We start from the raw sequence: 12719 nt of genomic DNA, 5'->3' as shown, positions 1-12719 counted from the left end.
GGCCTCACAGGTAGCTGCGATGGGCCTCCAGGGTCTCATGATAAAGCCCCTTGGAGTGCAGCTCCACACTGGCACACAGTCTTGGAGTGGTAGCCATTCTGCTGCTTCAGTGGCCAGTATGGGTGACTTTCAAGGCAGCCTGCTATGATGCAGTTGTTTGCTGGGCAGAGCTGGCTGGTCCATGACCAGTGGACCAGGGCAGAGATGGCCCCGCCTCTGGCAGCGCAGTAACCACAGCAAAGGAAACGACACTGTTTCCAGAGGTTGTTGTCGGGAGTGGCTGCCTCAGAGGACATCTTATTCTAAGGACTCCTCAGTCATGAGGGTCTGTCAATATCTGCACGTTTGGTATTTGGTCCATTACACAGCAATGTGCTGCCTGGTCAGGTGGAGGGCCAGCTTTTATGGGGGACCAGGGAGTCTGGCCTACAGGGCTTACCTCTCCCCATCCCTTGGCAGAAGTGACTCGCCGAAGTGCAAAGTTGATGGAGCCCCCTCCGTTGCCATTCTGGGTGGAGAGGCTTCCAGAGAGGATGGCTGTGTCTGTAGCTGTCAAGGGTGCCTGGGAAAAAACATCTCCAGGTAACAATGGAGGCAAAGCCAGGGGAAGTGCCAGCATTGGCATGGGTGAACGAACACCCAGTGAGTGCAGGGCCTGCTTTGTCATGACAGCCTGTAGCCGTGAGCCTTGCAGAAGCTCAGGGACACTGAGCCAAAGCTGGGTTGGCAGCGTGCCGATGGCATGAACTGGTACTCCAGCTCCTCTGTGCCGGCCACCACGGGATGCCTGGGCCTCTCCAGAGGCTGCCAAAGGGACTGAAGGCCTGCACAGCTGCAGACTGGCAGCTCTGAGGGCAGGTTTCCCGGGGGAAATGCCACCCGCAGGCTGTGTCCTCAGGAGTGAAGGAATGGACAGGGCAGAACTCCATCTAGGAAGATGCCCTTGCTGGTGGCCTCTGAACCCAGGTACAGGCTGCCCCTGCCTTGTGGCGCATCATGGAGTGTGCCCAGACACGAGTACTGCCTTTCTGCAAGGACGTGTGGAGGCTGGTCAGCCTGCCTGCCTTCTCTCCTGAACTCAACTGCTACAACCCTGCGCGTTTCCTCTTCTCACACCATTAATACTAGAAGGACCTGGGACTGTGGAAGCTAGGTGCCCCAGCCCCAATCCTCCTGCCTGCTCCGGTGTGGGCATAGCAGTGACACACGAAACTGTGAGCGGACTGTGCCATTTTGCACAGTGGCTAACTGCATCCTTTCACCATGAAGACGAGCACCTGGCTGCCTGCTAGCCCTCGTGAACTGGAGCCCACGCTGCACTGGCTGCTGTGCGTTACCTCGATGGACTGAGATATATGCATTTTATTAATTTCAATCTGCGGAAAGCCACTTCCAGACACGTCTTCATATTCCTCGTCGTAGCGATCAAAGAGGTCGGTGGCGTCTACGCCCACGCTGATGGTCCCCTGGGCACAGAAATAAGCAGGAGGCAGTGAGCCCGAAGGGCGCAGGAAGAGAGCGGGTGCAGCGTAGGGAGGAGGTGCCCCTGTACCAGGCCCCCAACTCCATCCTGCACCCCAGCAGGCCCCCCCACACCACACATGTCACAGTCCACCCCCAACAGCTGCAGAGTTCCTGGGCTTCCACAGCTAGAAACCAAACAGACCAGAAGAAGCAGCCTGCCGCCTGCAGAGGAGTGACAGGCCAGGGACAAGCATGGATGAGCGTGACACCCAGAGGAACTCAGGAAACCACTTGGCATGGGCAATACACAGAAATAAAAAGACAAACAGACAAAATAAGCTAGGAACAAATGGGAGATTTAAAAGCTGCTTTGTGGCTGGCACCGGTGGCTCATGCCTGTAATCCTAGCTACTCAGGAGGCCGAAGTCCGAGGATTGTGATTTGAAGCCAGCCCAGGTAGAAAAGTCCCTGTGAGACTCTTATCTCCAATAAACTAGTCAAAAAGGCCAGGAGTGGTGCCGTGACTCAAGTGATAGAGTACTGGCAATAAGCACAAAAAAGCTCAGGGACAGCAGCCAGGCCCTGAGTTCAAGCCCCAGGACTTGGGGGAGGCGGGCAGCTCTGTTGTTCATAGTTAATTTGAAGTGTTAATGAGAAGTATACACCTTTTTTTTTTTTGCCAGTCCTGGGTCTTGAACTTAGGATTTAGGCACTGTCCTTAGACACTCTTTGCTCAAGTTTAGCAATCTACCACTTGAATCATAGCACTATTTCCTACTGTGCATATGTACCAAGGAATTGAACCACATTAGTATCTTTAACCCTATGTAAAAAAAGAAAGAAATTACCATACATGCTTTTATTAAATTGTAGCCTAATTTAAAGAAAAACAAAAAACAATTTTTTTGGTTGGTTGTACAGCTTGAACTCTGGGCCTAGGGACTGTCTCTGAGCTCTTCAGTTCAAGGCTAGTACTCTACCACTTTGAACTATAGCACCACCTCTGGTTTTCTGGTGGTTAATTGGAGATAAGAGTCTCACGGACTTTTGTGCCTGTGCTGGCTTTGAACTGCGATCCTCAGATCTCAGCCTCCAGAGTAGGCAGGAATGCAGGTGTGACACTAGTGTCTGGCTTTCAATGAATTTTGAAAGATAATACACTCATGAAACCACCTCTAAAATCAAGACACAGAACATTTCTTAAAAAAATTTTTTTTGTGGGTCATGGGGCTTGAACTTGGCCTGCGTGCTGTCCCTGAGCTCTTCTGTTCAAGGCTACTGCCCTACCATTGAGCCAAGCCCCACTAAATTTCAGTTGTAGTTTTTTGAAATAAGCTCTCATGGACTTTTCTGCCCAGACTGGCTTCAAATCACCATCTCAGATCTCAGTCTCCTGAGTAACTAAGATTACAGGAATAAGCCACCACACCTAGCTATTAGATTTAAATTAAGTTATACCAATGAGAAGGTCTGAGTTCAAAATCCCAGTACCGTCCCAAACTCAAACCAAAACAAAAGCTGGGGCTGGCTTTGAACTGTGACCCTTAGACCTCAGACTCCATGGTGGCTAAGATTACAGCAATGAGCTACCAGTGTTGGACCTTGCCCATATTTTAATGTTCATAACTGATATAATTTTTTCAGCTTAGCCTGCAGCATGCGACTGTGGATTACAGGTATGCACCTCATGTCCTGCTTGAGAAGCCTCTCAACTGTAAGCACTCATGCTAACTCCACCTCGACAACTCATTCAGCAAAGGACAGAGTAGCCATGGGAATTTACAAATACCATCCATTACTACTTTCCAAGCACTGGCTTGTTTCTTTAGACAAGGCCACAAAATGGAAAACTCCAGTGAGTTCGTGGTCATAGACTCAACAGCCTTTGGTGCTGATCCAAATCTATGGAAAATGACCAAGGCAATGCAAGGCGAGCTGGGAGAATGTGAGGTGACGCGTTGACTCGCTTGATAGAGTTATCTGCCCAGAAAATGACTGATGAGGTCGCTTTGGCTTTGAGTGACAAGGACATTTCTTTATCTTAAAGAGAGGCCTAGAGGCTGCTTCTTGCTCTTCTTTGCTCTAGGGAAATAACCCTTGGGAAGTAACTGCTTGAGAGGTACTAGAACAGATGGATTTCTCCATGGGCCTGAAGAGGCTGGACCACAACCCACCATTCATTTTCACTATTTTATATAATGAAACAACACAAGCTTGAAAGGAATGAAAAATCCTATTTGGCTGGGTGTCAAAGGGTCATGTTTAAATCCACCACATGTACATAACTGTGTGTGTGTCTCAAAAAAATCCATGAGATTCTTATCTCCAATTACCTGCCAGAAAACAGGAAGTGGCGCTGTGGCTCAAAGTGGTAGAGCTCTAGCCTTGAACTAATGCACTTAGGGGCAGTGCCTAGGCACAAAAAAGAAAAAGAAAAGAAAAAGAGTCTCACAGATTTTCATGCCGGCTGGCTTTGAACACTGATCCTGAGATCTCAACCTTCTGAGTAGCTAGGATTATGAGCATGAACCACTGGTGTCCAGCTGGGTTAGAGTTTTATGCATGTATTTAATTGTTCTTAAACCACATTTTTTTTTCCTTGTCCTGGGGCTTGAACTCAGGGCCTGGTCACTGTCCCTGAGCTTCTTTGTGCTCAAGGCTAGCACTCTACCACTTGAGCCACAGCACCACTTTTGGGCTTTTCTGAGTAATAGATTGGAGATTAGGGTGTCAAGGACTTTTCTGCCTGGGCTGGCTTTGAACCAGATCTCAGCCTCCTGAGTGGCTAAGGTTATAGGTGTAAGCCACTAGCACCCAGTGAAAACCTCTCCCATCTCGCTCTTCTCTCTTTTGTTGTGTCAGTAGTGGAGCTAAAATTTAGGGCCTGGCATGCTCAGTTGGCTTTGATGAAAGGCTGCTCCTCCACCATTTGAGCCCAGATTTCCTGGTTAATTGGAGATAAAAGTCCCATGGATTTGTCTGCTCAGCCGGCTTTGAACCTCAATACTCAGATTTCAGCCTGGTGAATAGTTACAATTACAGGCATGAGTCACCAGTGGAAGCTTACCTCTACATACCCTCAGCCATCAAGTCCAAATCAAAACACAGTAATGTGCTGACTATACTGCCATTACACATCACTTGTTTCTCAAAGCAAGTGACCAAACCTCTATATAACCAGGAGGCCATTGCAGAGGCTGCTTGGCATTCAGCTGCAGCCCCATGGCCTCCGAGAGCGAAGAAAGATGTATGTGGTGGGCTCCAATAAAGCCTCACTATGGACGCTGAGAGCTGAGCTCCTGACATGTTATGTGTTAGGGAATCCATGGGCTGCACACACTTTGCCTATTCCACACACTTGGTTCTGCTTCCGGTGAGTGACACCACGGAAGGACAGCTGGCAACCATGGTAGCTGAGTAGTGTGTACTGAGAAGTATGGTGCTTGCTTCCTTCTCTACTGGTGCCAGCTGATGGCCTTAATTCCATACTCGTTCAATCAGTTAGGCTGGAGTAACAAGACTTCAACACATGCTGTCAAAAGAACATTAGGCCTGGGAATGGTAGTATACTTGCCGAGCATGCGTGAAGCCCTGGGTTCCATTCCCTGGAACCACATACACAGAAAAAGTCGGAAGTGGGACTGTGGCTCAAGGGACAGCCTTGAGCTGAAGGGTTCAGTGACAATACTCAAGCCCAGAGTTCAAGTCCCATGACATCCCCTCCACCCCCCCCACCCCTTGCAAAAAAAAAAAAAAAAAAAAAACATCCAAGGACAGTGCCCAGGCCCTGGAGTTCAAGCCCCAGGACTAGGGTCGGGGAGGGGGTGAAAAAGAAAAGAATATGTTTTCCTTTTTCAAGTTTTGAGCTAGTTAAGATTCAGAGGTTTAAGGAATTGAAGTAGCTGAAAAGGTCATTCTGAACCTCTATTATAAGAATGGATATTCCTCACCATCAACCTAGGCCACCAGATGCCCAACGGGAAAGCCAACTGTTTTATCACTAGAGAAAACTTCCTACCTTATAAATGTCATCACCCGAAAGGATCTCTAGGATATGGAAACAAGAGCTTTATCTTGTGTGATGATTGTTCTTAATGTACTATGTTATTTATCTTCTCTTTTTTTGCCCTTTGGTTAATCTCATATTGTTACTATATCTGACTTTGCTACCTGGTATGTTGCATATATGCTAATTTATTTATTTAAAATAGAAAAGGGAAGAGGGGAAAACAAGATGATTGGGAGGGAGTAGGGGGAGAAAAATGGGGACAAAAAAATGAGAAGGGGTATCAACGTATGAGAAGTAATGTACCTACCTGGCGGATGGGATTGTAACCCCTCCATATATTACCTCCCGCCCCCCAAAAAATGTCACCACCCATTGTCTCACCTCCAGACAGGTAGTGCTTCCTTAATGTGAGCCCGCTGAATTCCCTAGGGGCTGGCAAAGCCAGAATGCCCAGGGCAAGCTGACACATTCCTGCTTCTAAGCAGGGTCAGGGCCTAAGGAGTCCTGAGGTCCACAAAGTAAACATTGCTGCAGCAGCAGCAGCAGCAGCAATCAGTCTTAGGCAACACCAGCCAGTTAGTTGATGGTCTATTTTTAGCTGGAAATCTTAGAGGCTGACATGTAGTTGCAAGAAATGAAAAGGGAGCTCCTGTGTATCCTTTGTCCTGTTCCCCCAAATGCAACACCTTGCAAAATATACTGTGACACTACTGTAGGCTGTTGCTATGGATGCAACCAATCACCTCCAGATCCTGTGGGTACAGCACATTGGTAAATTTTCCTTTTTTTTTTTTTGGTCAGCCCTGGGGCTTGAATTGTGGGCCTGGGCATTACCCCTGAGCTCTTCAGCTCAAGGCTACTGTCCTACCCTTGAAGCCCCAGCGCCACTTCCAGTTTTCTGGTGGTTAATTGGAGATAAGAGTGTCATGGATTTTAGTGCCTGGGCTGGCTTTGAACAGTGATCCTCAGGTCTCAGCTTCCTGAGTTGCTAGGATTACAGGCGCGAGCCACTGTGCCAGGGTATACTTTCCTTCTACGGGCCATAAATCCACCACTCCAGTCAAGTCTTCTCACAACCTAGTTCCCTCCCTCCCCAACCTCCGGCCATTACTCAACACCAAGAAATGACAGCTGACAGAGATTCAGCTCATACTCTTTCTACTTCATCATTCTACAGAACAGTACTAGAAGTTATTTTACCCACTAGGATGCATTAGTTATACAGGGGGTGGGAATTTTATTGTGACATTTCCAGGTTTTTTGGGGGGTGCTAGTCCTGGGAATTGAACTCAAGAGTCTGGCCACTGTCCCTGAGCTTTACTTGCTCAAGGCTAGCGCTCTACCACTTGAACTATAGCTCTACTTCAGGCTTTTTTGGAAGCTAATTGGGATATAAGTATCTCATGGAATTTCCTGTCAGGGCTGGCTTTGAACCATGGTCCTCAGATCTCAGCCTCCTGGTTAGTTAGGATGACAGGTGTGAGCACCGGACCTAGCTTTCCAAGTAGGTGACAATGTCTTCCCATCACCCTCATTTACTCTTGGTGCATTCTTCCTAAAGCAATTTCAACAGGCTTCATTGTTCTGTACGGACAATTCAAACATCTGACCCTCCTCGAGAGAGCTTTTGCCTTTGTTTTTTGAGGTAAGAGTCTAGTTATGTGGCCCAAGCTGGCTTTTACCACTCAGACTCTTCCTGGGATCATAGGCATGTGCACACCAGCCTCGACTAACACATTGTTTTTTTTTTTTTGAACTCAGGGCCTGAGCACTGTCCTTGGACACTTTTGGCTCAAGGCTAGTGCTCTGCCACTTGAGCCACAGCACCACCTCTAGCTTTTCTATGTATGTGGTACTGAGGAATTGAACCCCAATCTTCATATATGCCAGGAAAGCACTCTACCACTAGGCCACGCCCCCTCCCCGCCCCAACACAATATTCTCTCTCCCTCCCCACCCCTCTTGCCAATCCTGGGGCTTAAACTCAGGGCCTAGGCACTGTCCCTGAGCATCTTTGGTTCAAGGCTAGCACTCTACCACTTGAACCACAGGACCACTTCTGGCCTTTTCTGTTTACATGGTATGGAGGAATCAAACCCAGGTGTTTGTGCATGCTATACAAGCACTCTACCACTAAGCCACACTCCCAACTCTAATGTCTTTAATAAAGACATTCAGATTCCTTTGTTTGGCAGATGGGATTAAACACACATGTGTATCTCAGTGTTCTCTTGAGAGCTTCCTCTCCCAAAAGACAGAGGAGTAACAAAGACATCAGAGAACAGGTGACTAAGACAGAGGAGTGACAAAAGCGCAGAGGACAAGTGACTAAGACAGAAGGTTGACAAAATCGTACAGAGGACAGGTGAACAAGAGACAGAGGGTTAACAAAAGCGCACAGAGGACAGGTGAACAAGAGACAGAGGGATGACAAAAGCACACGGGACAGGTGATATGGAGGAATCCATCTCAGGTCAGACAGCATTTGGCAGAGTTACAACCCAACATCCATAGGCTCAAGAAATGGGGAACCTGGTACTCTAGGAGTGTCAGGTGAGGCTGGACTCCTGTCTACCATGTGAGGGGTCTTGGGGCAAGCTCTCTCCCATCTCAGCATGCTCTGCAGTTTCTTCTCCCCATGGCATGACCGTTCACACATCACTCACTCAAGTAACCTACACCCGGGTGCAGGCACTATATACTGGTCCTCAGGGATACGGAGACCACTGTACACACTCTGAGATGCAGGATTCCAATAAGTATACTGTTTTGACACATGTTCCTTTAGACACTCCCGGGGTCTTGTGGAATGAACATGATCCTAGGTTATCTTACTGTGTGTCTCAGTTTAAGCTGCCACTGTTCTTTCTAGAAGACTTAAAGTAATGATGCTTCTTATTACCTTAGCTGGCTTCCCCTCCTGTCAACAGCACTGCTGAGCTGACACAGAAGAGGTGATGGGAGAACTGGAGGCACAGGGCATTCCTTATCAAGACTAACAGGCTGTCTGAGGGCCATCCCGCCCCACACAACACAGAGACCAGTAAACCAGCCACCACCAGGGAGCCATTTAACACAGCTGGCACCTCAAACTGACCAAGATGTCCTATTTGCCACACGGCTGGGACACACTCAGACCAACTTCCCCAGCAAGTGGACGGGAAAGAACATTGCACAGGGGACTGACTGCCACTCAATCTTCATAGAGATACTTTCCACAATGGTGTTGCTTTGAGATACAATAAGTGAGGTCTGTATATTGCTTTGTATATTGCTACCCCAATAATCCCCCTTCTCCACCCCAGTTCTCACAGTAAAGCTTTCAAATCCCACTCTCAGAATGGCTCTGGCTACCTTGGGGTTGGTTCGCTGTTGCAACCTCCTCTCTTCCCGCTCTCGCTGTAGCCGCTCAAACTCTTCTCTGATCTCAGCTGGAGTTCTTCGCCTTTCCACAACCTGTAGGCAGAATTGAGGGAGACAGTTGAGGACCAGAAAGTGAAGACTACACAAACACACATGGCTGTCTGCACAAGCAAGCATCCTGGGGCCTGGCTCTGCTTTTCTCCCCACTTCCTAGAAGATCAGAGAGCTGGATAATATAGCTACCTCCAGCCTGGAGATTTGAGTGTGGGAAGCCCGGCCCTTCTAATCTGTGCTTTTCCTTGGCTCTCCAGTGACTTTGATGTTCTTTTATTTTTGTAACTTGTCTGAGACTGCAGGAGTCTTACCAAGAAAACCACCCAGTTCCAATTTCCTAAGGAGTCCTAGGTCACAAATGTTCACAGCCATGCTTAGGTGTCACTGCGTGTGGCCTGGGCTTGTTGGATCAGAGAATCTGGCTGTGAGAGCTGAGTGTTCTAGAATCACTGCCCTTCCTACTATGAGAGGACATGAACCATAGCATGGAACGTGTTGGTCTAACAACCCTCTGGGACCAAATACAAGGCACGAAAACTCAGGGATGAGCAACAATGTAAGTCTGTGTGAGAATCAAGGGCATTCCACCAGAGCTTACCATGAAAGGAAGATAATCTAGTGGATATTTCAAAGGCGGAAGCTAGCTGGGTACTAAGTGGTTCACTCCTGTAATCCTAACTCTCAGGAAGCTTATTTGAAGCCAGCCCGGGGAAAGAAACTCTAGGAGACTCTTTAACTACCAAAAAGCCAGAAGTGAAGGTGTGGCTCAAATGGTAAAGCATCAACCTTAACCTTGAGTGAAAAAGAGGCAGGTCCCAAGGCTGGCCTGAGTTCAAGCCTCACTATTAGCATTAATTAACTAAACCAACCCCAGAAATGCATGGTTACTGTAGGTCTCACCAAAGGAACAAAGTACACCATGTGACTTTCAAGAGTTCCCTATATGCATGCGCTGTTTTTGTTAACAGGAGCAACACCTAGCCTAGGAGAATGGAGTGTGTGGCTGAGAAATAGAACTTCTGTGTAAATTACTTTTTCTATGATGCACTGTGATAGGCTATGGAGCACAAGAATCCAGAGGTGCCAGACCATTCCATTTCTAGTCATACTCTACACCATTTTGACAACCCCACTACCCTGCCAGAACGCTGGTCCGCAGAGTAGCAGGGATACTTGCTGGCAGGTGGCTCCCACAGGCTTCTGCTGTCTGAGATTATCTGCTGCTTCTCTAACAGAGGGTACCATGCTGAGGGGCTAGGGCAGGGATGGCTGTGAGCCCCTTGTATGAGTGGTGAGGGTCCAAGAACCCAGCACTCTTGTGCACTGTGTGCTGAGGAAACACTACGCATGCCTGAGCTGTGTGCACCATATGTAGTGTGCAAACACACAAGTGTGGGGCTCACTGATGCTACCTAGGACAGAACTGGTACACTGGCAGGAAGGGTAAAAATAATAATTAACGGGTCAGACTGAGGCATTAGTAAGCTGAAAAGCCAGAGCAGCAAGCTCCCCTCCCAGCCCTCCTTTTGGATGTGACAGGAACAGGGAGGCCGCCGAGTCTGTGCATGTGCCCTGTCCTCCAGATGTGAGGAAGCACATGCTCCTCACTGATGGATGTGGGTCTGCAGGCAAGGAGACTGTCCTACACCTGTATCCATGATAAACAGCCCCTACCTGGGCTACCTCAAGCCACTGTGAACCCGTTTTTTCTAATGGTCTTGGGTTGCTAGACCAAGTGACCACCATGTGATCTCCCAGCTCAGAAACTGTGAAGCCTCAGAACCCTAGATAAGAACAGCTATTTGAGTCTTTACTCCCATTTCTTGGGTGGGAAGCAGAAAATGTCTCTCCCTCTCCCATTTTACCCTACTTTATCCTGTTGTAATGAACTAAAATAAATAAAAAAATAATTAACGTGTTACTATAAAGGTGATATACAAAGCGGTCATATTTCAGAAGTGAGGTAGTAAGTAAATTTCTTTTTGTTAGTCACGGGGCTTGAACTCAGAGCCTGGGTGCCATCCATGGGCTTTTTGATTCAAAGCTAGTCCTCTACCACTTTGAGCTACAGTGCCACCTCAGTTTTCTGGTGGCTAGTTGGAGATAAGAGTCTCACACACTTTCCTGCTTGGGGCTGGCTTTGAACTTTGATCCTTGGATCTCAGCCTCCTGAGCTGCTAGGACTGCAGTGTGAAGCACCAGTGCCTCCTTCCTTCTCTAGCACTCTCCTTTTTCCTCCTGTCCTCAGCCACAAGTTGCATAGTTCATTTTCAACGTAGTGTCTAGGGAGTACTATAAAATAAGGTTAAAACTTCCAACTCGTGACATTCTCCTTTGTGTAAGAACCTCAAGCTCCTGTGATGGGTGTGGACACGGGAAGCCCTGCAGAGATCCACTGCTGCCAGGGCAGGTGCAAACAGGAGCCTGGGCAGCGTGGGAGTCCGGCTCCCCACCCCAGAGTCCTGAGGCGCACCACCTCTCATTCTGGAATCATCTTAGAAAAGTATTCACAACTTAAAACACTGCCAAGACAGTACAGAAAGTTTACTCTCCCCTCCCCTCCTCTGCCTCCTTCCCTCCCTTCCTTCTTTCTTCTTGCTTGCCTCTTGCCAGTCCTGGGGCTTTAACTCAGGGCCCGAGCACTGTCCTTGGGTTTTTGCGCAGGGCTAGTGCTCTGCCACTTGAATTGAACCACAGCAACACTTCCAGCTTGTCTATGTATGTGGTACTGAGGAATCGAACCCTGGTCTTATGCATGGCTAGGCAAGCACACTACCACTAGGCCAAACTCCCAACCCTCTGGTATACTCTTTACACCAGCTCCCCTGAATGTTCTGTAATCACGAAACATCAGTCAAATCTAAGAGACAGCTAGGAACTGGTGTCTCAGAGGTTTTTGAGTTGGGTGTGGTGGCTCCTACCTGTCATCCTAGCTACTCAGGAGGCTGAGACCTGAGGATCATGGTTTGAAGGCAACCAAGATAGGAAAGTCTGCGAGACTCTTACCTCTAATAGCCAGAAGTGGAGCTATGGCTCAAGTATTAGTGTGTTAGCCTTGACCAAAGAAACTCAGAGACAATGCCTATGCCCTGAGTTCAAGCCCAATGACCAACCTCCCCACCCCACATACACACACATAAAGCAAAGAAACTGGGGCTGGGATATAGCTTAGTGATAGAATGTTTGCCTAGTATGCATGAAGTCCTGGTACCACATACACAGAAAAAGCTGGAAGTGGTATTATGACTCAAGTGGTAAGAGTAATAGAGTAATAGCTTTGAGAGAAAAAAAAAAAAAAACTCAGAAAGTACCCACTCAGGCTATGAGTTCAAGCCTCAGAACTAGCCAAAAAAAAAAAAAAAAAAAAAAGCAAAGGAACTTGACTGGGAATGTGGCTCAGTGGCAGAGAGCTTGCTTATCAGGCATGAAGCCCTGGTTCAATTCCTTAATATTACCACATAGACAGAAAAAGCTGGAATTGGTGCTGTGGCTCAAGTGGTATGGTGCTAGACTTGAGCACAGAAAGAGGCTCAGGCACTAAGCCCAGGCCCCGAGTTCAAGTCCCAAGACTGGCAGTCTTGTGGGACTTTTCTGCCAGCATTGACTTCAACCAACCGTGACCTCAAATCTCACCCTCCCGAGTAGCTAGGATTCCATGTGTGATTGAGTCACCAGTGCCCGGTGCCCCAAGTTTTAAATGATAGCAACTTCAATTCACTCTGGGGTGATCAGAACATAGTTACAGGTGAGATGTACACACAAGCACCAACATCGATTCTTGTAGCAATTTGGAGCTTTACAACTTGATTCTAACCTCTTCCATTCAGAA

The 12719-nt window shown here is 47.9% G+C and overlaps 1 protein-coding gene across 2 annotated transcripts in view; it reads right to left on the bottom strand.

Moving 5' to 3' along the window:
- Dnajc11 (DnaJ heat shock protein family (Hsp40) member C11) overlaps nt 1-12719 on the bottom strand; it is a 47813-nt gene that overhangs the window by 11969 nt on the left and 23125 nt on the right. For both annotated transcript variants that reach the window (XM_090335915.1, XM_090335916.1), the window contains exons 4-6: nt 8828-8929; nt 1338-1466; nt 440-562 (exon numbers count right to left, since the gene is read on the bottom strand). In XM_090335915.1, the coding sequence (XP_090192041.1) occupies nt 440-562; nt 1338-1466; nt 8828-8929 (354 nt within the window). The remainder of the gene's footprint in view (nt 1-439; nt 563-1337; nt 1467-8827; nt 8930-12719) is intronic.

The sequence above is a fragment of the Megascapheus bottae genome, chromosome 6, assembly GCF_031878675.1.
Source record: "Megascapheus bottae isolate mThoBot1 chromosome 6, mThoBot2.hap1, whole genome shotgun sequence".
NCBI classification, from domain to species: domain Eukaryota; kingdom Metazoa; phylum Chordata; class Mammalia; order Rodentia; family Geomyidae; genus Megascapheus; species Megascapheus bottae.
The sequence above is the reverse complement of the archived record's forward strand: the minus strand, read 5'-3'. Positions and strand labels throughout refer to the sequence as shown.